The following is a 23,890-nucleotide window of genomic DNA, read 5'->3' on the forward strand; positions in this document are numbered from 1 at the left end:
GGGAACACTTAAACAACACAATGTAACTCCAAGTCAATCACACTTCTGTGAAATCAAACTGTCCACTTAGGAAGCAACACTGATTGACAATAAATGTCACATGCTGTTGTGCAAATGGAATAGACAACAGGTGGAAATTATAGGCAATTAGCAAGACACCCCCAATAAAGGAGTGGTTCTGCAGGTGGGGACCACAGACCACTTCTCAGTTCCTATGCTTCCTGGCTGATGTTTTGGTCACTTTTGAATGCTGGCGGTGCTTTCACTCTAGTGGTAGCATGAGACACTGAGTCTACAACCCACACAAGTGGCTCAGGTAGTGCAGCTCATCCAGGGTGGCACATCAATGCGAGCTGTGGCAAGAAGGTTTGCTGTGTCTGTCAGTGTAGTGTCCAGAGCATTAAGGCGCTACCAGGAGACAGGCCAGTACATCAGGAGACGTGGATGAGGCCGTAGGAGGGCAACAACCCAGCAGCAGGACAGATACCTCCGCCTTTGTGCAAGGAGGAGCACTGCCAGAGCCCTGAAAATTGACCTCCAGCAGACCACAAATGTGCATGTGTCTGCTCAAACGGTCAGAAACAGACTCCATGAGGGTGGTATGAGGGCCCGACGTCTACAGGTGGGGGTTGTGCTTACAGCCCAACACCGTGCAGGTGTTGGCGGATGCTTTAGTCCAGGTCTGGGAGGAGATCCCTCAGGAGACCATCCGTCACCTCATCAGGTGGTCATCAGATGGTCCTGTGTGGCTCAGTCGGTAGAGCATGGCGCTTGCAACGCCAAGCGTCGTGGGTTCGATTCCCGCTGGGACCACCCATATGTAAAAGTAGTGGCCCCAGCCGATTTGTAAGTCGCTTTGGACAAAAGCGTCTGCTAAATGGGATATTATTATTATTATTATTATCAGGAGCATGCCCAGGCATTGTTGGGAGGTCATACAGGCACGTGGAGGCCACATACACTACTGAGCCTCATTTTGACTTGTTTTAAGGACATTACATCAAAGTTGGATCAGCCTGTAGTGTGGTTTTCCACTTTAATTTTGAGTGTGACTCCAAATCTAGACCTCCATGGGTTGATAAATTTGATTTCCAATCACAATGTGTGATTTTGTTGTCAGTACATTCAACTATGTAAAGAAAAATATTTCATTCATTCAGATCTAGGATGTGTTATTTTAGTGTTCCCTTAATTTTTTTGAGCAGTGTACATTAGTTTTTAATACTTGTCTTTGTTTACTTACTTGATTACCTGGTCTTGGGGAGTTTTAGAAGCAACAGCAATGTAGGCCCACCTCAAGTTTGCCATGTGAGGCCTCAGTGATTTATTACAATAGGGAAACGTGTAGTGACTTAGAAACAAACAGTACTGGTGTACAGTACAGAGACTTCTGAGGTTCTGTTTAATACATGCATCAATGTGTTGAGGTCAAACGGTTGACCTTCAAAAAATCTCCACAATCCTGGAAGTGATAAATTATGTTACTCTTTAAACTGTCAGACAGCTGATCTCTTTATTTATTAAAATAATGCAATATTTTTTTTTTTACATTTGAAATATGAAAAACAGAAAAATGCAGTAAAACACATTTGAGAACATAACATACAAGAACAAAATTACATCATCAGAATGGAGCTCAAGGAGCCCCTTCCCCATGTTTCGTACCCAAATAAATGAACCAAGCAGACGTGCTTTGGTGCTTACAGCAGAGCTAGACATGATGCAACAAGCATTACTCGTTGCATCATTACCACACAGGATGACTTTCTATCGCTCCAGAGAAGGTACAGTAACAAGTGCTCTTTCCCCATATCAAAGTACCCTTGTGCAGTTATGTCACAAATTCAATTCATGATCTTGGAGGTGTGGAAACATGAAAATAAATACAAAAATGTGATTAAAAAAAAAAAAAAAAATTGAAAATACTGTGAAGCTTTTTCTTCTGCTGCGGGGAGGACCACCTCGGCAAAACTTTTCTCCTATTAATAACGTGTACAAACCTTAATACCCTGAAAGGTGAACCATTATTTTTTGGATAAGGTCGCTATGTGGCCGGCCGTTTGCTACGGTGTGAATATTAGCTTCAACACTAGTGATAAAACAGTGGCATTACAAATAAACTCTCCATCTTAAAGTCCGACTTGAAGTCCAGTCCAAGAGAGAGAACTTTGTCAAAGAATCATATAGTCAGACTTGTTAGTGAGGTGAGTTCCACTTCAAAAGCATTTTCTCATTTCTATTCTGTACCACTGACATTTATGAGACATTGTCCCAACTAAAGATACATGAGAGTAGAATTAGTGACTGCCTGTGTACATATGGTTTGTGTACTGTGTGTGTGTGTGTGTGTGTGTGTATATATATGCCAACTGATAAATGCTCAATTAATTTCAAATAATCCATACAGTGAGCTCCAAAAGTATTGGGACAGTGTTACACTTTGTTGTTGTTTTGTCTCTGTAAACTTTGGATTTGAAATTATACAATGACTATGAGGTTAAAGTACAGACTGTCAGCTTTAATTTGAGGGTATTTTCCCAAATACCATACCCCCAAGACATGCTAACCTCTCACCATTACAATAACAGGGAAGGGTAGCATTTTTGGGGGGTATAATTTGTCTTTATTCACGATCCCGTCAAGACTCTCAATAATCATGGTAGTATCCACATTAAATGTAGAAGTGTTGAGAAACATATTCTATTCTTACTTACAATAAAAGTGGACTCCAAAATACATTATTACCATTCATTTCTATTGGGCAAAAAATAATCTGAAACACAATCAAAACAAACCACAAACGCATCCAACAAGTTTGTAGAGCCATCGTGTGCTAGGAATATGGGACTAAACACTAAACTTTTGAATACTTTAATGCACACAAGTGAATATGTCACAATATTTTTGGTCCCCTAAAATGGGGGGACTATGTACAAAAAGTGCAGTAACTTCTAAATGTGCTGGAGTACTTAGCTAAAACAACAACAAAAATGTGTCCCAATACTTCGTAGCTCACTGTATTTTCCTAGAAAAATACTCACTGCGATGGCTGCTGTAACCCCATTCCATGGAGGGCCGGGTGCCTGCAGACTTTCGCTGTCTCCCCTGTACTTGATAATGAAGGTCACTAATTAGTAAAGAACTCCCCTCGCCTGGTTGTCTAGGTCTTTATTGAAAGGAAAAACCCAGACACGAGGCCCTCCATGGAATGAGTTTGACACCCCTGCAGTAGAGACTGCATGGGATAGATACTGCTGAGCAAGACTGAAAGGGGATCTCAAGCTCACAAATACATTTAATCATGGCACTACAGCTTTCCTTACTTCCATTTATGAGGGATAGCACATGCAGTTTGACAAAAAGGGGAGTTGTTGCTCGACAGAAAACTTCCCTTTTCAAATAAACTTAGGTCATGACTTTGACAAGGCAACATCTAGAACCCTCAAACTTAACTCTGGACCTTGAAGCTCGATCCACTGAATTCTTTCATTGTTCCCCTCTAATCAGGGACTAATTTAGACCAGGTGGGTAGAAGAGAAAACCCAGGCTCTGAACTTCATAGGGTAAGAGTTGAATAGCCCTGCTCTAGAAGCAGAGTTAATGTTTAGCACTTAACAGATACAGCAACTAGCTGTGCCTGTGACGCATATTTGGTGCGCAAGTACAAAACCCCATAATGATTTGAGGATCTCTGAATAATACAACCTAACAATCCTATTAACCATTGCTATGATTCATGAAATGAGCACCACAGTTTCCAGTCCCTTTTTTCCCCCAATAACTTAAGAGGTTTTTCATGCCCAAACCTTGCAAGGTTAGCAGTATAGAGATTCAACGTGAAAATCAGTCCACAAAATTAATTTAAAATGTGAATAAGTGATTCTCTGGAAAATGCAAGTGACAAATTTTAAATCCATATATGCACAGTGTCTTCAGAAGGTATTCATAACCCTTGACTTCTTCCACATTCTGTTGTGTTACAGCCTGAATTTTAAATTGATTAAAATTGAGACTTTGTGTCACTGGCCTACATACAATACAAAATTATGTCAAAGTGGAATTATGTTTTTAGAAATGTTTACGATTAATTAAACATAACAAGCGGAAATGTTTTGAGTCAATAAGTTTTCATTTTCCATATTACATTCCCTTTGTGATTCTTCTGAAGGCCATTGAAGTCCGAAACGTCAATCTTTTTAAACTTGTCCAATAAAACTCTGTACCGCACATTTCCCTGTCCAATTACAGTATGTATTTCATTTTCAAAAAATGTGCAAAAATGTCTAAAAACATGTTTTCACTTGTTCATTATGGGGTATTGTGTGTTTTTAATCCATTTTGAATTGAGGCTGTAACAACAAAATGTGGAATAAGTCAAGGGGCATGAATACTTTCTGAAGGCACTTTATAACATTACCAATGTACATCAACTAAATCAAATAGTCCAAATACAATTATTTGATGAAAACACCATTTGTCATCAAGAAGGAATCAACTTTCTTTTGAAGAGGGGACAAAAACAAATCTGCTTTTTAAAACTGTAAAACAGCCAACAGACATTCTGCATCGTTTTCTTTAGGGAAAAAAACAAGCCTCTAAGGGTTTCTGCTTTCTTGCGTTGTCATCGTTGTGTGGAGACATTCAAAGAGAGAGGAGAGAAGAGGAGAGAGGTAATAGTTTAGGTGGAAAGGGGGAGGATGGAGAGTCCCTCACACTGTCAGCAGGTCCTCATCGCTGTCATCCTGGGAGTTTTGTTGTTTCCTGTGGGGGGGTCTGTTATGGCAAGGCTTGGCCCTACCCCTCCTGTCTCCGTCCCCCAGGAGCCCCACCAGGTCCTCGTCAATCTCCTCCTCCAACAGGGCACTGCGGAGGGGCCCCGTGGAGCGGGTCCTGGATCCTGAGGGCCGCAGGGTGGTCCGGCCACCGAGGACGCAAACCCCGGGGACGGACAAGACCTCCTCCTCCTCGCTGTCCTCCTGCTCTTCCAGGGAAAAGGAGCGTAGGGCGTCGGCATTGACGGGCTTGGTGGTGATGTGGCCGTTTTCCTGGTGCTCCTTCCCCAGGCGGGAGGACATGGCTGGTGCCTCAATCTCCTCCATTAGCCACTCCATCTCATCCTCCCCTCCCTCATCATCCATGTTCACCTGCAGGGACAGACAAGACAGACAGGGGTGAGATTTAGCACTGGGAACTCACCACACCAACACCTACAGTCGTGGCCAAAAGTTTTGAGAATGACACAAATATTCATTTTCACAAAGTCTGCTGCCTCAGTTTGTATGATGGCAATTTGCATATACTCCAGAATGTTATGAAGAGTGATCAGATGAATTGCAAATAATTGCAAAGTCCCTCTTTGCCATACAAATGAACTGAATCCCAAAAATACATTTCCACTGCATTTCAGCCCTGCCACAAAAAGGACCAGCTGACATCATGTCAGTGATTCTCTTGTTAACACAGGTGTGAGTGTTGACAAGGACAAGGCTGGAGATCACTCTGTCATGCTGATTGAGTTCAAATAACAGACTGGAAGCTTCAAAAGGAGGGTGGTGCTTGGAATCATTGTTCTTCCTCTGACAACCATGGTTACTTGCAAGGAAACACGTGCCGTCATAATTGCTTTGCACAAAAAGGGCTTCACAGGCAAGGATATTGGTGCCAGTAAGATTGCACCGAAATCAAACATTTATCGAGACCTTAGTGCTGCTTTTGATACCATCAATCACCACATTCTTTTGGAGAGATTGGAAACCCAAATTGGTCTCCACGGACAAGTTCTGGCCTGGTTTAGATCTTATCTGTCGGAAAGATATCAGTTGGTCTCTGTGGATGGTTTGTTCTCTGACAAATCAACTGTACATTTCAGTGTTCCTCAAGGTTCCGTTTTAGGACCACTATTGTTTTCATTATATATACACATTTTACCTCTTGGGGATGTCATTCGAAAATATAAATGTTAACTTTCACTGCTATGCGGATGACACGCAGCTGTACATTTCGATGAAACATGGTGAAGCCCCAAAATTGCCCTCGCTGGAAGCCTGTGTTTCAGACATAAGGAAGTGGATGGCTGTAAATGTTCTACTTTTAAACTCGGACAAAACAGAGATGCTTGTTCAACAAAGAGATCTTCTGTTGAATCTGACAATTAATCTTGATGGTTGTACAGTCGTCTCAAATAAAACTGTGAAGGACCTCGGCGTTACTCTGGACCTTGATCTCTCTTTTGACAAACATATCAAGACTGTTTCAAGGACAGCTTTTTTACATCTACGTAACATTGCAAAAATCAGAAAGTTTCTGTCCAAAAATGATGCAGAAAAATGAATCCATGCTTTTGTCACTTCTAGGTTATCCGGCTACCCGGATAAAACACTAAATGAACTTAAATAGTGCTAAATACGGCTGCCAGAATCCTGACTAGAACCATTTTTTAAAATCATCAGCAGAAGTGATAACTAAGTGGCTTGGGGAACAAAACATTGATATTTTGGGTCCATGACCAGGAAACTCCCCAGACCTTAATCCCATTGAGAACTTTTGGTCAATTATCAAGGTGTGTGGACAAACAAAACCTCCCAAATTCTGACAAACTCCAAGCATTGATTATGCAAGAATGGGCTGCCATCAGTCAGGATGTGGCCCAGAAGTTAATTGACAGCATGCTAGGACGGATTGCAGAGGTCTTGAAAAAGAAGGGTCAACACTGAAAATATTGACTCTTTGCATCAACTTAATGTAATTGTCAATAAAAGCCTTTGACACTTATAAAATGCTTGTAATTATACGTCAGTTTTTTCCATAGTAACATCTGACAAAAATATCTAAAAACACTGAAGCAGCAAACTTCGTGGAAATTAATATGTTTGTCATTCTCAAAACTTTTGGCCACGACTGTACATTGACATAGAATCAATAGCTGTGAAAAAATAAACACTGAATTGAAAGAGAAACTATAGCATAATGTGATTTAACGTCGGAGCTACACCGGATGTGTAACGTTTGCAGAACATGCGCCGGCTTATCAAGAGACTCGTACTGCTCTAACTTATGCTTCGGTTCCATTTTCAAGATTTCAAAGTGCAGCTCACGCCTGAGAACAATAGGATAAAGTGGCTCATGCTAGCTTCCAGTGCAGCAGGTCGTAAAACAACCCCCCCCCCCCCCCATCTCATATGTATATACTGTACTCGATACCATCTACTGCATCTTGCCTATGCCGCTCTATACCATCACTAATTCATATATCTTTATGTACATATTCTTTATCCCTTTACACTTATGTGTATAAGGTAGTAGTTTTAGAATTGTTAGCTAGATTACTCGTTGGTTATTACTGCATTGTCGGAACTAGAAGCACAAGCATTTCGCTTAACTCGCATTAACATCTGCTAACCATGTGTATGTGACAAATAAAATTTGATTTGATTTGGTGTACTATAGTATTTATTAACATGCATACCTTTGAGTATTTATAAGAGACAGGATTTCCTCTCCTACAACATCCAGTGATTTTCTGCATCACCAGCTCCCTGGAAACAGAACATTTGAGATTTAGGAAAAGATTATAGGAGGAGCTTTTTCTATATTTTGTTTTCAAACATATAGATTTTGTAATAACTGTACAAAGCTGCGGGGAGGAAAATAATGGTAGGTATCTCTTACCTTCGCTCTCGTTTGTGCAGTAGCAGAACCAGCAGACAGATGGCCACCACAACCAATAGCATGCTCAGGACTGCCCGTCTCCTTCCAGACAGGCCTGTACTGTCCTGCCCTCCATCGTCAGTAGTCTTCTTGGACACGGAGGTTCTGCATGGCACACCAGACAAAATGTCACACCTCTTTACTTTATACAGCATCTTTCATTCAAATTCAAAGTCCAATTCAATGAATGGAAGAAAGAGCTTTAAAGTGTAAGATGAAAATCGTAGCATTTTTATAGGACAACTTTAGGTAGTACTTCCTCTGTTTCAAAGCCCTTTCTCCTTTTTCGAGACAACTGAACACTACCCTGATGTCCGTGTGTAAAGTGTTGTCGACTCACACTAGACCACAAACAGTGGCGGTGTGCCAGGTAAAGAGGTACTGGCATCCATCCGTCTCCAACAGGAACTCTGGGATGCCCTCTCCTGCTGAGGGGTTACAGTGGAACAAGATGGCCGACGACACCATCGTGGACTTGTCCCGCCCACACACAGACTCAGATGGGACCAGCACGTCCAGGTTACCATCTGAGTAGAGAGAAAGAGAGAGAAAGAAGAGAGAGAGATACCATCTGTCAATCACAAGCAGCTTAATGGAGTGCACTTGTTGCATTACTTGATTCCCAAGTACTGTATCTTGTGAGTGATGTTGAAATCTGTTTAATATTTAATAAATGCAAGGTGAGACATTCAAAACTATTCCCCAAACCCACTCACACTGTATTACCCAAAAGCCCAGACCACTTTGGAGTAAACCTGTGTTTGGCACCTGTGTCTTGTACCTTTGATGTAGTACTTGGCCTTGCTGGAGAAGCCGATCTTCCTCCTGTGGTCTCCATTGATCTTCACCTGGCAAATGTTGGCCCCCAGACACTTGGAGGAGGAGCTGTTGGTGATGCCTGACAGCTGGATATCATAGATGTACTTGTCCCCGTTGGCGCGGATGTCCCCAGAGGCCTGGTAGAGCCTACAGAGTGGACAGGGGGACAAAAAACCTGTTCTGAGGACGTTTATAAAAGGCTTATTTCATCTTTCCTCTAGTACATTGATAAATGTTTTCTGTTCCCTGTTGCAACCGTAGAGAGGTTCAACTGTGTCCGAGGAGGCCCACTGTTGTTGTGATAGGCGTTCATGCAGTTCGGAGCATCATCTGACTCTCTGATATAAGAGGCTTTGACCTGTGATCTCGCTCTGTCTGGGTTCAGGAAATCCTGATGTGAATCAATTCACAGGCACTCCTGACTTTACATTAATTTAGCAAGTAAAGTCGTTATGTGATACCGATTGGATGCAAAGAATCTTGTTTTGCAATATATAACCTCAATGACCTGAAGAAAAACAGTTTTTTGGCCCAGCACATGAACTTGACACATAACAGGTTTCAACATAAGATGTTTTAACTCTGGCTGAATGATAGTTCCTGTATGTCAATATCCTCATTAGTGGATCTGAAGGGTGAATGTGATAATTGGCCTGGATTGTTGTGACAAAGTGAGTTGATTGAACTGTGTTGGTGATGAGAGGTTTCACCTGTGGTAGAGGGCCCCCAGGCTGAAGATAGCCCCTGTATCGGGGACTTTGATGGTTCCATTGACCATCACCACCTCATGTTGTTGAACAGCGCATGCCGCACGCGTCTCCCAGCCCAGCACGAATTCACACGAGGCATCATCCATGCTAGGCACAAAGAGACAGAGACACTGAGAGTGTGTGTGTGTGTACAGTATGTGTGTGGTACAGTGAGAGTTAAACATCCTTCAAAGAGTGACAAATGAAACCACGAGAGATGGAAAAGTTTAACGAGAAAATTGAATATAGCCTTTAAGTGGTCAATTTTCAACTCAGAAGGAGTTTAGATGTGCCCCTTCAACTTGAACATTCAGTAACTTTTCCTAGTGTTATTCAGTTGGATACAGGTTTATTTTGCCCACATGGCTACATCATTTTGCTGGCTGGAGGCCAGTTGGCTTTCCTCTGTAGGATAGGTAACCTGGTCCCAGATCTGTTTGTGCTGAATAGCCAACAACAATACAAGTTGGTTATATAAGTCACAAAGAGATATGGGACAGGGTTACAGGAGAGGAAGCTCTCCCAGGCTAGCTACTCACAGCTCGCTCACTCACCTCAGCAGCTTGGGATGGCCTATATTAGGACCACATGTCAGCTGGACCACTGTCTTGGCCTGGAGGCCATTCCCACACACAGTGTCTCCCATAGCGTAGCTCACTAGGATCTTCTTATCTGGGAAAAAGAGGGATGGTTAAAGGGGATAAGTCTACCAGGACTAATATTACTGGGTTCCTTAAAGGGGATAAGTCTGCCAGGACTCAAATTACTGGGTTCCTTAAAGGGGATAAGTCTGCCAGGACTCAAATTACTGAGTTCCTTAAAGGGGATAAGTCTACCAGGACTAATATTACTGGGTTCCTTAAAGGGGATAAGTCTACCAGGACTAATATTACTGGGTTCCTTAAAGGGGATAAGTATCAGGACTAATATTACTGGGTTCCTAACAAAACACACAAACCTAAGAAGAACGTAAGACGTTTCAGTTCATTACACAAACATGCAACTTGAAGTAAGTGTCAGTAAGTAAGTCTGTAAAACCCACCAGAGACTGCCATCTTCTGGGTGTAGACGAGGCCCAGGGTCTGGGTCTTCCCATCGCTGGTCTTCCGGCACACCGTGGCGCCCTCGGGGCAGTCTGGCAGGCCCCCATGGATCCCCTGGCACAGGTTGATGTAATACCTGCAGATGGCAAAATGTTTTCTAGCGCCTAACCACTACTGTGCATGTTCAATCCTCGTCAAGTGGTACAGAGGGAGAGGAAGAAAGGGAGAGGAGGAGAGAGAAAGAGAAGCAGTAGGGAAAAGCTAAACATACGCTGCTTTGTTGTGGCTGAACTTCCACGGCTCGGTGAGAGAGGAGAGGGTGCGCAGGTTGAAGGTCTGGTGCTGGTTCACCAGCTTACACTCCATCTTCTTCGGTGGGCACACGGCCATAGTTTTCCACTGGAAGGTGGCAGCGCAGCCCCCAGTCTCACTCAGCAGCTGTGGGGTGCCATGGCCGGCTGACTGGTCACAGGTGAACAGGATGGACGACTGCCTCTTCCCTTTCACTGAGACACGACACACACAACAGAGTTGAGCACAGCTACGCCCAGAGCCCCTGGGAGACACACACTCAAAATAGTTTCTTTTTTTTTTACACACATTTCAACACAGTCATTACCGTCAACGCAGAATCCCCATTTCTTGTCCTTGTCAAAGTCACTGGTGGTGGCACACCATAGTCTCCCGTCCATCCTGCCCTCGGTTGTACACACCGTATACGACTTCTTCAGGAAGTTGAAGGGAAAAACGCAAACCTCCTCATTCTCAGTCACTGAAATGGAGAAATGGAAAGCATATAAGGCCCAAACGAGCTTCCGTTTGAGATACAGCACAACAACAGGCTGATAAACATCAAAGCATTACAGGCTGCACTCTTATGTGACACCCTATTCCCTATAAACCACTGCTACACTGGACACTGGTCAAACATTGTGCAATATATGTGGCGTGAAGGTTGTCATTTGACTTGCCCATAGACACCAGGGTGTGGTACAGAGGATAGCCTGTCTAACCTGGAGGGCAGACGTCTCCTCCTCCATACTGCATGATGACAGCCTGCTCCTCGTGTTTGTAGTCCATAGTCATGGCCTGGCTGATGCCATAGGAGAACGCTGATCCGCCCGGCGACTGCACACACACTGCACTGTTCTTACAGCTGGGGTCTGCCACCTCCCCACACACATTGATCTTATAGGTCTCTGAGCCGACAGGCACCTGGAAGAGAAAGACAATGGATGAAAAGGCATCATGAAAAAGAAATACTTTCCACGTATAGCTAAGTAGAACAGAACAGGTAGATATGTTGAGGGTAAGAGGTCACATATATAAAAAGGTCTACCCACCTGAATCTCCCCAGAGAGGGGTGAGAGGTCAAAGGTGAACTGCAGCTGTGAGTCTGTCAGGGTGCAGCCTTTGGTCTGCGTGGCGTCAGAACAGACCACGGGAGTGGCCCACTCAAACACATACATACACTTGTGCTTCCTGATCATCTGGGGTGAGCCCTGGGGGGGGGGACAGGACAGGACAGGACAGGAGAGTGGCTTTAATACCACAAAGACTAAACATGCACAAGCTTTCCAAGACGCCAAACCTAATTTTAGATGAAAACTATTTCAACACAAGAGAGAAAACAAGACAATGAGAGGTCTCTAATATACAGACACGTCATCTGTGCCACTAATGTGGTACTGACCAGCTCCAGGCCCCTCTGGCAGGTGAACATGATGGTGGAGGTGTAGTTCTGGGTGGGGTCAGAGGGGCAGGCGGTGGTGCTGTTGAAGGTGATTGACACTTCATTGGTCACGCTGTTGAACTCCGGACCGGAGGTGATTCGACCAATGTCCTGTTAGCAAGAGAGAGAGACACAGGGAAATATATAATTGAACATGTTGGTTTGTAAACACAGACGGAATACTATTGATGAGTGTTCATTTCTGCTGTGTGTGTGTGTGTGTGTGTGTGTGCGCGCGCATGTTTCTGTGTTTGGAGACTCACTATGGGGGGTCCTTGAACTGGGTCCATGCAGACAGCGGCCCCTGGGGGACAGGTGACCCTAGGGATGGGGTTTAGGGGCTGGCAGATGTTGATGTAGAAGTCAGGGGACTGGTCCTTGTCCACCAGGTCCTCGTTGGTGGCTGTGTCGTAGCCCGTCACGTGGATCAGAGGGGTCAGGTCGATTAGGGTAGAGCCGTTCAGGACTGAACACTTGACCTACGGAACACATCACGATTGTGAGACAGACGAGGGGGCTAGCAAGGACAAAAGGCATACCACAGGCAGCAAAGTTGATGTTTAAATATTAAAGTCGCTATTACAAAAATGTACAGATATAATACACCTATCACAGTAAACCAATTCTAATGCAAAATGGACAGCTGTTAAGATTTGTACACCTCTATATGTCAGGTTAAACTCAACATACAAGTAATCTCTAATGGTCTACCATTCAGCAGACTAAACAGGATGTACTCACATTGCCTTTTTTCTTCCACCTCATAGTGGTAACTAACAGTAGAGTCATTTACGGAAATAGCACATGAACTACTTAGTTTAGTTAGTCAACACAGACAGTGAGCCTCAGTGATCAGTTACAGTAGATGGGGCCTCTATCTGATGTCTACCACACTGCTACCTTATCAAGCAGCACACTGACTTGTTTGAAATGACTCTACATCAAGGACTCACTGGTTGCCTGATCTGTATGGCATGACTGGTAAGCACGGTTGAAGAAATTCCAGCTAGCGTATCAAAAGGCAAATTGCCATAATGGTTACATCTATCCAATTCTTTCAGATCTACTAAGTTTAAGGGGTAGGAGGCTACGGGTTGTTTTGGAATTGGGAAGCGCCACCGGTCATTACCTGGTGTTCACACACCAAGGCCGTGTGCCAGGAGAAGAAGTGTGTGCACGTGTTCTTGTCCGAGTCCACCAGTACTGGCGCCGTGCTGGCCTCACCGTGGGCCTTGCACACAAAGCTGATGATGCTCTTGTGTGTGAGGGCGGGGTTGGCGGCACACACAGCCCCGCCCTCATAGGTTAGCTCCACCACCTGGTCCAGGTATGACAGCTCCTTGCTGGCCCGCCCACCACTCAGAGCACTCTTGGTGTCCTTGATACACACACCTGCACACACATCAAAACGACCATAAGTGACCGTCTTCGTTGATACATTTCAAGACAATAGGGACTACATTTTATGCAGAGACAAAGCCCATTACATAACCCAGCTGCATGAACCACCATCTTCTTGAAAAGTGGGTTTAATCTTTAAACAGCTGTCTTGGGACCCGTGTCTGGTCCATGGCTCAGTGACCTCATCATTGCTGACCAGCTGACATTGGCAGGACTGTTAAATGATTGCTGTGGGAATCAGGATTTTACCAGTAAGGGGCAGAGATTTCCCAGCCAAACCAGAGCCTGTGAGATATAACATTGTTGTACCGGTGTCTGGTCCACAGCCTGCGTTGGCTATTTCCCCACACACGTTGAGCCGGAACATCTTCCTAGGGTCCAGGTTGTCGTACACAGTGTAGCCTCCCTCCTGGCTTAGTCCGTTCAGGTCAAAGAGGTGGCCTGGGGTCAGGAGGGCAGCACAGTACAGACAGGTGTCAAAACAAAACAATAGCACATGGAGAAGTTGCTCACTAACTCTTTGCAGTGGCCTGCCTGACTGCACTGAGATCCTACGTTAATCATACTTAATGCAAATACCTTTTCAGAATGGTAACATGGCCTAGTACAGGCAGTGTGACTAACCGGTGACTGGATTGGTGACTCTGCAATCTCCGTGCTGGGTGCTGTTGAGGGGGCAGGCGGCTGCAGTGAACCACACAAAGGTGTAGACACACTCCTCTATGGCCGTTATCAGTGTAGGCCTCGAGTCCTGGGGCAGGGACGGGAAAAACATGTTCAGTCTACTCAGCCTGTGTTACGTGTGTGTGTGTCTGATGTCTATGATCCCTTACCACTTTGTCCCGGTCACATTTGAAGCGTACAATGGTACTCTTATTCCTCTGTCCGCCGGGACACAACTCTCCGTTGGTGTACTTGAGTACCAGGATGTTCTGGTCCCACTGTGGCGCCGACTCGGCCTCTCCCAGACTCACATAGTGTTCCCCGCTCTTCAGACAGGACGCTGCGTTGGACGGACACTTCCAGGAGCCTACAACACGAGGAGAGGAAAGAAAGATGTATCCCATGGTTCAGAAGGCGAGCATAATTGCACCACATTCAAACTGAAGACTTTACGAGAAGGTTGATGTTTGTTCACACAAATGGGTCAATTAAAGCTACACAGGAACCACCAGTGTCCTTCATATAACGGATGCTGGTGTTGAGGATAGGCACTTACCCCCCTGTTGCACCAGAGACTTGCAGACGTTGATGTAGTAGCGCTCCTGCTTCCCAGTGCTGGTCTCCACCACCCAGTTTCTGGAGTCCAGGGCCAGAGAAGAGAGGTCGTACGAGTTCCCATTAGAATCTCTGTGTGGGGAAAAATACCGAACAGTCAGTCGGAAATAACTGACAAAGGGGGAACTAGTCATTGTCTGGGAGGAAGAGGAGGTTGTGTTGGGAAGAGAGCTCCCAGAATGGAATAGGACTATCCATACTGGTAGGAACAGCTGGTAGTCTTGACTGGGATACAGGCGAGAGCAGTACGCCAGGTAAACAGGTAGGTGCACTCCGCAGTCTCCTTGATGAACTCTGGCACCCCCTACAGGCAGAAACACCACAACAACCCAGTAACTCCCACATTCACAAACACTTTGGGACGAGCATAGATGTCATAATACACGTTTGCTCTGGAGCTTCACTCCGACTCACAGGGTTCATTTTAGGATGACAGGAGAAGTAGATCTCTGTGGATCTCTGGTAGATCTTGTGGCATGTCTCCCCACCAGTGTAGTTGAGGACGATCTGATCTCCAACATAGCTCAGAGTCTGTGAGGCCATCCCTGTGATGAATAATCAACCAGACATTTCTCAGGAGGTTTTATCAATTACTACCGAAAGAACATCAACGCTTTATAAAGGAGTTGAACCAACTCAAGATATTTCTGGACAGATTTACATACCAGCGATTCTGTGGGTGCTGTCTTTCACCTGACAGGCTGACACCTGGTCACTTCCTGTGTCTTTGTGTGTGCAGATCCCGCTCTTAAGCCCCCCGCAGACAGAGAAGTGGTATTGGTACTGGCCACTCTTCACCATGTAGTCCTTCCCTGACAGGGAACTCATGTCAAACATGTAGCCACTTCTGGGGTCCTTGACTTTACAGTTTTCACCTGCAGGAGTCAGGGAGAGGAGAGTTACCTTAAGCACGATGATGACACTGGTGGAGAAAAGTACCAGTCTTAGCCAGAGCCAGGACACTAAACATGGCAGCCTCCTCCTCCAAAACCTACCCTTTGCACTGGTGAGAGGACACGCCTCGGAGGTTCTCCAGATGAACACATACTCACAGCCGTCTTGACGGTCAAATACAGGAGAGCCCTGTTGGTAAATGAACCAAGCATGAAAAATATAGCGTACCAGATAAAAGTTTGGACACACCTACTCATTTAAGGATTTTTCTTTATTTTTACTATTTTCGACATTGTAGAATAATAGTGAAGACATCAACACTATGAAATCATGTAGTAACCAATTATAATTTATTTTATTTTTTTAAATTTATTTTTTTCTTAATGCGTTTGAGCCAATCAGTTGTGTTGTGACAAGGTAGGGGTGGTATACAGAAGATAGCCCTATTTGGAAAAAAGACCACGCCCATATTATGGCAAGAACAGCTCAAATAAGCAAAGAGAAACGACAGTCCATCATTACTTTAAGACATGGTCAGTCAATCCAGAACATTTCAAGAACTTTGAAAGTTTCTTCAAGTGCAGTCGCAAAAACCATCAAGCACTATGATGAAACTGTTTCTCATGAGGACCTCCACAGGAAAGGAAGACCCAGAGTTCTCTCTGCTGCAGAGGATAAGTTCTTTAGAGTTACCAGCTTCAGAAAATGCAGCCCAAATAACTGCTTCACAGAGTTCAAGTAACACAGATACAGTGCCTTGCGAAAGTATTCGGCCCCCTAGAACTTTGCGACCTTTTGCCACATTTCAGGCTTCAAACATAAAGATATAAAACTGTATTTTTTTGTGAAGAATCAACAACAAGTGGGACACAATCATGAAGTGGAACGACATTTATTGGATATTTCAAACTTTTTTAACAAATCAAAAACTGAAAAATTGGGCATGCAAAATTATTCAGCCCCTTTACTTTCAGTGCAGCAAACTCTCTCCAGAAGTTCAGTGAGGATCTCTGAATGATCCAATGTTGACCTAAATGACTAATGATGATAAATACAATCCACCTGTGTGTAATCAAGTCTCTATATAAATGCACCTGCACTGTGATAGTCTCAAAGGTCCGTTAAAAGCGTAGAGAGCATCATAAAGAACAAGGAACACACCAGGCAGGTCCGAGATACTGTTGTGAAGAAGTTTAAAGCCGGATTTGGATACAAAAAGATTTCCCAAGCTTTAAACATCCCAAGGAGCACTGTGCAAGCGATAATATTGAAATGGAAGGAGTATCAGACCACTGCAAATCTACCAAGACCTTGCCATCCCTCTAAACTTTCAGCTCATACAAGGAGAAGACTGATCAGAGATGCAGCCAAGAGGCCCATGATCACTCTGGATGAACTGCAGAGATCTACAGCTGAGGTGGGAGACTCTGTCCATAGGACAACAATCAGTCGTATATTGCACAAATCTGGCCTTTATGGAAGAGTGGCAAGAAGAAAGCCATTTCTTAAAGATATCCATAAAAAGTGTCGTTTAAAGTTTGCCACAAGCCACCTGGGAGACACACCAAACATGTGGAAGAAGGTGCTCTGGTCAGATGAAACCAAAATTGAACTTTTTGGCAACAATGCAAAACGTTATGTTTGGCGTAAAAGCAACACAGCTCATCACCCTGACCACATCATCCCCACTGTCAAACATGGTGGTGGCAGCATCATGGTTTGGGCCTGCTTTTCTTCAGCAGGGACAGGGAAGATGGTTAAAATTGATGGGAAGATGGATGGAGCCAAATACTGGACCATTCTGGAAGAAAACCTGATGGAGTCTGCAAAAGACCTGAGACTGGGACGGAGATTTGTCTTCCAACAAGACAATGATCCAAAACATAAAGCAAAATCTACAATGGAATGGTTCAAAAATAAACATATCCAGGTGTTAGAATGGCCAAGTCAAAGTCCAGACCTGAATCCAATCGAGAATCTGTGGAAAGAACTGAAAACTGCTGTTCACAAATGCTCTCCATCCAACCTCATTGAGCTCGAGCTGTTTTGCAAGGAGGAATGGGAAAAAATTTCAGTCTCTCGATGTGCAAAACTGATAGAGACATACCCCAAGCGACTTACAGCTGTAATCGCAGCAAAAGGTGGCGCTACAAAGTATTAACTTAAGGGGGCTGAATAATTTTGCACACCCAATTTTTCAGTTTTTGATTTGTTAAAAAAGTTTGAAATATCCAATAAATGTCGTTCCACTTCATGATTGTGTCCCACTTGTTGTTGATTCTTCACAAAAAAATACAGTTTTATATCTTTATGTTTGAAACCTGAAATGTGGCAAAAGGTCGCAAAGTTCAAGGGGGCCGAATACTTTCGCAAGGCACTGTATATCTCAACATCAACTGTTCTGAGGAATCTGCGTGAAATCAGGCCTTTGTGGTCAAATTGCTGCAAAGAAACCACTACTAAAGAACACCAATGAGAATAAGAGACTTACTTGGGCCAAGAAGCACAAGCAATGGACATTAGACCGGTAGAAATCTGTCTTTTGGTCTGATGAGTCCAAATTTGAGAATTTTGGTTCCAACCTCTGTGTATTTGTGAGACGCAGAGTACTGTAGGTGAATGGATGATCTCCGCTTGTGTGGTTCCCTACCGTGAAGCATGGAAGAAGTGGTGTGATGGTGCTTTGCTGGTGACACTGTCAGTGATTTATTTATAATTCAAGGCACTTAACCAGCATGGCTACCATAGCATTCTGCAGTTGTACGCCATCCCATCTGCGTTGCGCTTAGTGGGACTATCATTTGCTTTTCACCAGGACAATGACCCAACACACCTTCAGGCTGTGTAAGGGCTATTTGACCAAGGAGAATGATGGAGTGCTGCATCAGACAACCTGGTCTCCACATTCACCAGACCTCAACCCAATTGAGATGGTTTGGGATGAGTTAGACTGCAGAGTGAAGGAAAAGCAGACAACAAGTGCTCAGCATAAAGCCAACAAGTGCTCAGCATAATGGGAACTCCTTCAAGACTGTTGGAAAAGCATTCCAGGTGAAGCTGGTTGAGAGAATGCCAAGAGTGTGCAAAGCTGTCATCAAGGCAAAGAATGGCTGTCAAGGCATATATATTTTGATTTGTTTAACACTTATTTGGTTACTATATGATTCCATGTGTTAATTCATAGTTTATGTCTTCACTATTATTCTACAATGTAGAAAATAGTTTTAAAAAATAAAGAAAAACCCTAGAATGAGTAGGTGTGTCTGTTAAGGGATTTGTTTTATCAATAATGACTAATTATGTATACATTTCAAATCAGGACTGACTAATCAGAATACTATTATGTTACAGTATAGATGTATGAATTTTATTTTAATCCTAGTACTGAATATAATGTGTGTAATTATAATCAAGAATTAGAACAATGACTGTCTGTTCCTTGGTAGAAACAAATTAACTTGTCGTCAGACAGGCTAGAATGCTTATCTACACAGGAAGACCTTGGCTTGGTCATAAATTATCTAAATTGGTGGGAGACGATGTTGGAAGGCTTGAGAACTATACTGCCATTGTACCGGAGTGGAGGAGAGACGGGACAGTTCGAAAACTAATGACATCATTTTCAGTTTATTTTTTATTTATTTATTTCACCTTTATTTAACTAGGCAAGTCAGTTAAGAACAAATTTTTATTTTCAATGACGGCCTAAGAACAGTGGGTTAACTGCCTGTTCAGGGGCAGAAAGACAGATTTGTACCTTGTCAGCTCGGGGGTTTGAACTTGCAACCTACCGGTTACTAGTCCAACACTCTAACCACTAGGCTAACCTGTTGTATCATGTATCATGTTCAGTACTCTCGAGAATAAACGCTAGTGCTCGATTTTGAGACTGGTCTCCGTCCATTTTATGCAAATAAGTTTCTTACAAATCCTTAGAAATGGGCTGAGTGTAATAATTTAATTGGGTATTAAACATATAGGAATTGAATTCCTCTAACAGTGTCCAAACTTTGACTGGTACTGTAGGGATTAGGAAGGAACATATATGGTAAATGGGATCAGCAACATCGATAAGTAACATTTCAAACAGATTCTTGCCACTCTACGGCCATAACATGGAAGAGCATTCCTATAGAGAGCAAGTGTAGGTCACTCACAGGGTTGTCGTCACACTGGAAGATGATACGTGTAGAGTGGTGGCCTTTGTCACAGCGGTCGCCGTTGAGGTAGACGATGCTGATGGAGCCGTCAGATGCCACCTGGGGGCTGGACTGGATGTAGCCCAGGTTCACACCTTTACCCTCCAAGGTACCACATGCACCCAGGAGAACATCTACAGACGGAGGAAGACAGTTAGCAAAGGACGGCATTAACACGGACAGCACCTCACACACGGAGAGATAAACTAATCGACTCCTTCGTGGTACAAACGTATAAAAAGACAAGACACTCATCTGTTAGTATACAGTCTGACTGAAACACTTAAACACTCTTCTATACTGTACACATGCATGTAGTCAAAAGCAAAAGCTGAAAATCAATTAATACCGATTGAACAGCACCCTTTTTATCCTCGTAAAGGCCAAGCGATGACTCATTGCCTGGCCTTCACATAGGCTAATTGCATGCGACTCACCGGGACATCCCTGGACTGGAGGCAGAGGTTTACACACGTTGATGAAGAAGCGGCGTTCCTTGGCCTGCTCAGACGTGTCGATGGCCACCCAGGGACTGTCGTCACTGTCCCTGCTCAGGTGACTCAGGTCATACACGTTACCGTGGGAATCTGAAAGAGTAGAACAACAATCACTCTGTGAATCCAGGATGAGAAGCTGAACAATATCTTTCAATTAATATGAAGACCCATTTGTATGACCAGAGTTTTCTAAAGTGAATAAAATTATATGCCACTTTAGAGCCATACTGAAGACATCGATACCGTTTTGAAGACATTAATACAGGGGTTCTCAAAATTCAAGCGATCCCAATCACGTTGAAAGAAATATGTCACTTACAGACAATGTTCACTTTTTTATTTGGGTAGTCAATTGCTAAAAATTATAACAGTATTTCTGATTGTCTTCTCACCTCACTATCACATACAGTACATTTAATGTGGGGCTATGACAGTCAATTGCAAATTGGTCTAACATGTCTCGAATGCCGCGTTCAAAACAACTGGGAACTAGGAAATCTCAGACTTCCGAGCATTCAACTCGTAAAAAACAAGCTCCGGCTGGGAAATATCGTTTTGAACGGTCAACGAACTCGGAATTCCAACTCGGGAACTCTTGCCTTTTTCTAAAGTTCTGACCTGAAAGATCACTGATGTCTTGAAAGCACCATTATCTTACCACCACTAATGAGATGGGTGTGCTTGATGCATTTATTATTATTTTGTAATGTTTTCTTCTTCTTGGGCCTCTATAACTATATCTATTGTTTTTTTGTTGTTGTGTGATTTGGATTAATCCCCTCTACCACACGGAACCCCACTAATCTACTGACGGAACGCAAGAGGTGGCTAATAACAGATCTCCATCCTATGCTAGCTTGCTAACGATGGCCTGGCTAGCTGTCTAAATCGCTGTGACCCCCAACCAACCTCTCTACTCACTGGACCCTTTTGATCACTCGACTAAGCATCCCTCTCCTTAATGTCAATATGCCTTGTCCATTGCTGTTCTGGTTAGTGTTTATTGGCTTATTTCACTGTAGAGCCTCTAGTCCTGCTCACTATACCTTATCCAACCTATTAGTTCCACCACCCACACATGCAATGACATCTCCTGATTTCAATGATGTTTCTAGAGACAATATCTCTCTCTTCATCACTCAATACCTAGGTTTACCTCCACTGTATTCACATCCTAACATACCTTTGTCTGTACATTATACCTTGATGCTATTTTATCACCCCCAGAAACCTCATTTTACTCTCTGTTCCAGACGTTCCAGACGACCAATTCTTATTGCTTTTAGCCGTACCCTTATTCTACTCCTCCTCTGTTCCTCATGGTGATGTAGAGGTGAATCCAGGCCCTGCAGTGCCTAGCTCCACTCCTATTCCCCAGGCGCTCTCTTTTGACGACTTCTGTAACCGTAATAGCCTTGGATTCATGCATGTTAACATTAGAAGCCTCCTCCCTAAGTTTGTTCTATTCACTTCTTTAGCACACTCTGCCAACCTGGATGTTCTAGCTGTCTCTGAATCCTGGCTTAGGAAGACCACCAAAAATTCTGAAATTTTAATTCCAAACTACAACATTTTCAGACAAGATAGAACTGCCAAAGGGGGCGGTGTTGCAATCTACTGCAAAGATAGCCTGCAGAGTTCTGTCCTACTATCCAGGTCTGTACCCAAACAATTTGAACTTCTACTTTTAAAAATCCACCTCTCTAAAAACAAGTCTCTCACCGTTGCCACCTGCTATAGACCACCCTCTGCCCCCAGCTGTGCTCTGGACACCATATGTGAACTGATTGCCCCCCATCTATCTTCAGAGCTCGTGCTGCTAGGCGACCTAAACTGGAACATGCTTAACACCCCAGCCATCCTACAATCTAAACTTGATGCCCTCAATCTCACACAAATTATCAATGAACCTACCAGGTACCTCCACAAAGCCTTAAACACGGGCACCCTCATAGATATCATCCTAACCAACTTGCCCTCTAAATACTCCTCTGCTGTCTTCAACCAAGATCTCAGCTATCACTGCCTCATTGCCAGCATCCGTAATGGGTCAGCGGTCAAACAACCTCCACTCATCACTGTCAAACGCTCCCTGAAACACTTCAGCGAGCAGGCCTTTCTAAGCGAGCAGGCCTTTCTAATCGACCTGGCTGGGGTATCCTGGAAGGATATTGATCTCATCCCGTCAGTAGAGGATGCCTGGATATTTTTTTAAATGCTTAAATAAACATGCCCCATTCAAGAAATTTAGAACCAGGAACAGATATCGCCCTTGGTTCTCCCCAGACCTGACTGCCCTTAACCAACACAAAAACATCCTATGGCGTTCTGCATTAGCATCGAACAGCCCCCGTGATATGCAGCTGTTCAGGGAAGCTAGAAACCATTATACACAGGCAGTTAGAAAAGCCAAGGCTAGCTTTTTCAAGCAGAAATTTGCTTCCTGCAACACAAACTCAAAAAAGTTCTGGGACACTGTAAAGTCCATGGAGAATAAGAACACCTCCTCCCAGCTGCCCACTGCACTGAAGGTAGGAAACACTGTCACCACTGATAAATCCACCATAATTGAGAATTTCAATAAGCATTTTTCTACAGCTGGCCATGCTTTCCACCTGGCTACTCCTACCCCGGTAAACAGCACTGCACCCCCCACAGCAACTCGCCCAAGCCTTGGTGAGTCTCTGATCCACCTCTACGCAGACGACACCATTCTGTATACTTCTGGCCCTTCTTTGGACACTGTGTTAACAACCCTCCAGGCAAGCTTCAATGCTATACAACTCTCCTTCCGTGGCCTCCAACTGCTCTTAAATACAAGTAAAACTAAATGCATGCTCTTCAACCGATCGCTACCTGCACCTACCCGCCTGTCCAACATCACTACTCTGGACAGCTCTGACTTAGAATACGTGGATAACTACAAATACTTAGGTGTCTGGTTAGACTGTAAACTCTCCTTCCAGACCCATATCAAACATCTCCAATCCAAAGTTAAATCTAGAATTGGCTTCCTATTTCACAACAAAGCATTCTTCACTCATGCTGCCAAACATACCCTTGTAAAACTGACCATCCTACCAATCCTCGACTTTGGCGATGTCATTTACAAAATAGCCTCCAATACCCTACTCAACAAATTGGATGCAGTCTATCACAGTGCAATCCGTTTTGTCACCAAAGCCCCATATACTACCCACCATTGCGACCTGTAAGCTCTCGTTCGCCTGGCCCTCGCTTCATACTCGTCGCCAAACCCACTGGCTCCATGTCATCTACAAGACCCTGCTAGGTAAAGTCCCCCCTTATCTCAGCTTGCTGGTCACCATAGCATCTCCCACCTGTAGCACACGCTCCAGCAGGTATATCTCTCTAGTCACCTCCAAAACCAATTCTTCCTTTGGCCGCCTCTCCTTCCAGTTCTCTGCTGCCAATGACTGGAACGAACTACAAAAATCTCTGAAACTGGAAACACTTATCTCCCTCACTAGCTTTAAGCACCAACTGTCAGAGCTGCTCACAGATTACTGCACCTGTACATAGCCCACCTATATTTTAGCCCAAACAACTA

General features: G+C 43.9%; 1 protein-coding gene across 1 annotated transcript in view; it reads right to left on the reverse strand.

Moving 5' to 3' along the window:
* Positions 1-1,499: 1,499 nt before the first annotated feature.
* The window catches only part of LOC135557580 (cation-independent mannose-6-phosphate receptor-like), a 41,988-nt gene continuing 19,597 nt past the window's right edge, over positions 1,500-23,890 (reverse strand). Inside the window, 25 exon segments of the mRNA XM_064990990.1 lie at positions 1,500-5,144; positions 7,466-7,535; positions 7,669-7,812; positions 8,048-8,234; positions 8,489-8,673; positions 9,237-9,383; positions 9,830-9,947; positions 10,318-10,454; positions 10,590-10,824; positions 10,938-11,090; positions 11,332-11,533; positions 11,662-11,820; positions 12,012-12,161; positions 12,314-12,529; positions 13,180-13,442; positions 13,761-13,892; positions 14,076-14,202; positions 14,285-14,481; positions 14,671-14,801; positions 14,930-15,033; positions 15,144-15,274; positions 15,395-15,604; positions 15,725-15,812; positions 19,781-19,956; positions 20,260-20,409. Coding sequence (XP_064847062.1) covers positions 4,710-5,144; positions 7,466-7,535; positions 7,669-7,812; positions 8,048-8,234; positions 8,489-8,673; positions 9,237-9,383; positions 9,830-9,947; positions 10,318-10,454; positions 10,590-10,824; positions 10,938-11,090; positions 11,332-11,533; positions 11,662-11,820; positions 12,012-12,161; positions 12,314-12,529; positions 13,180-13,442; positions 13,761-13,892; positions 14,076-14,202; positions 14,285-14,481; positions 14,671-14,801; positions 14,930-15,033; positions 15,144-15,274; positions 15,395-15,604; positions 15,725-15,812; positions 19,781-19,956; positions 20,260-20,409 — 4,247 coding nt within the window. The 3' untranslated portion in view covers positions 1,500-4,709.

The sequence above is a fragment of the Oncorhynchus masou genome, chromosome 16 (assembly GCF_036934945.1).
Source record: "Oncorhynchus masou masou isolate Uvic2021 chromosome 16, UVic_Omas_1.1, whole genome shotgun sequence".
NCBI lineage: Eukaryota > Metazoa > Chordata > Actinopteri > Salmoniformes > Salmonidae > Oncorhynchus > Oncorhynchus masou.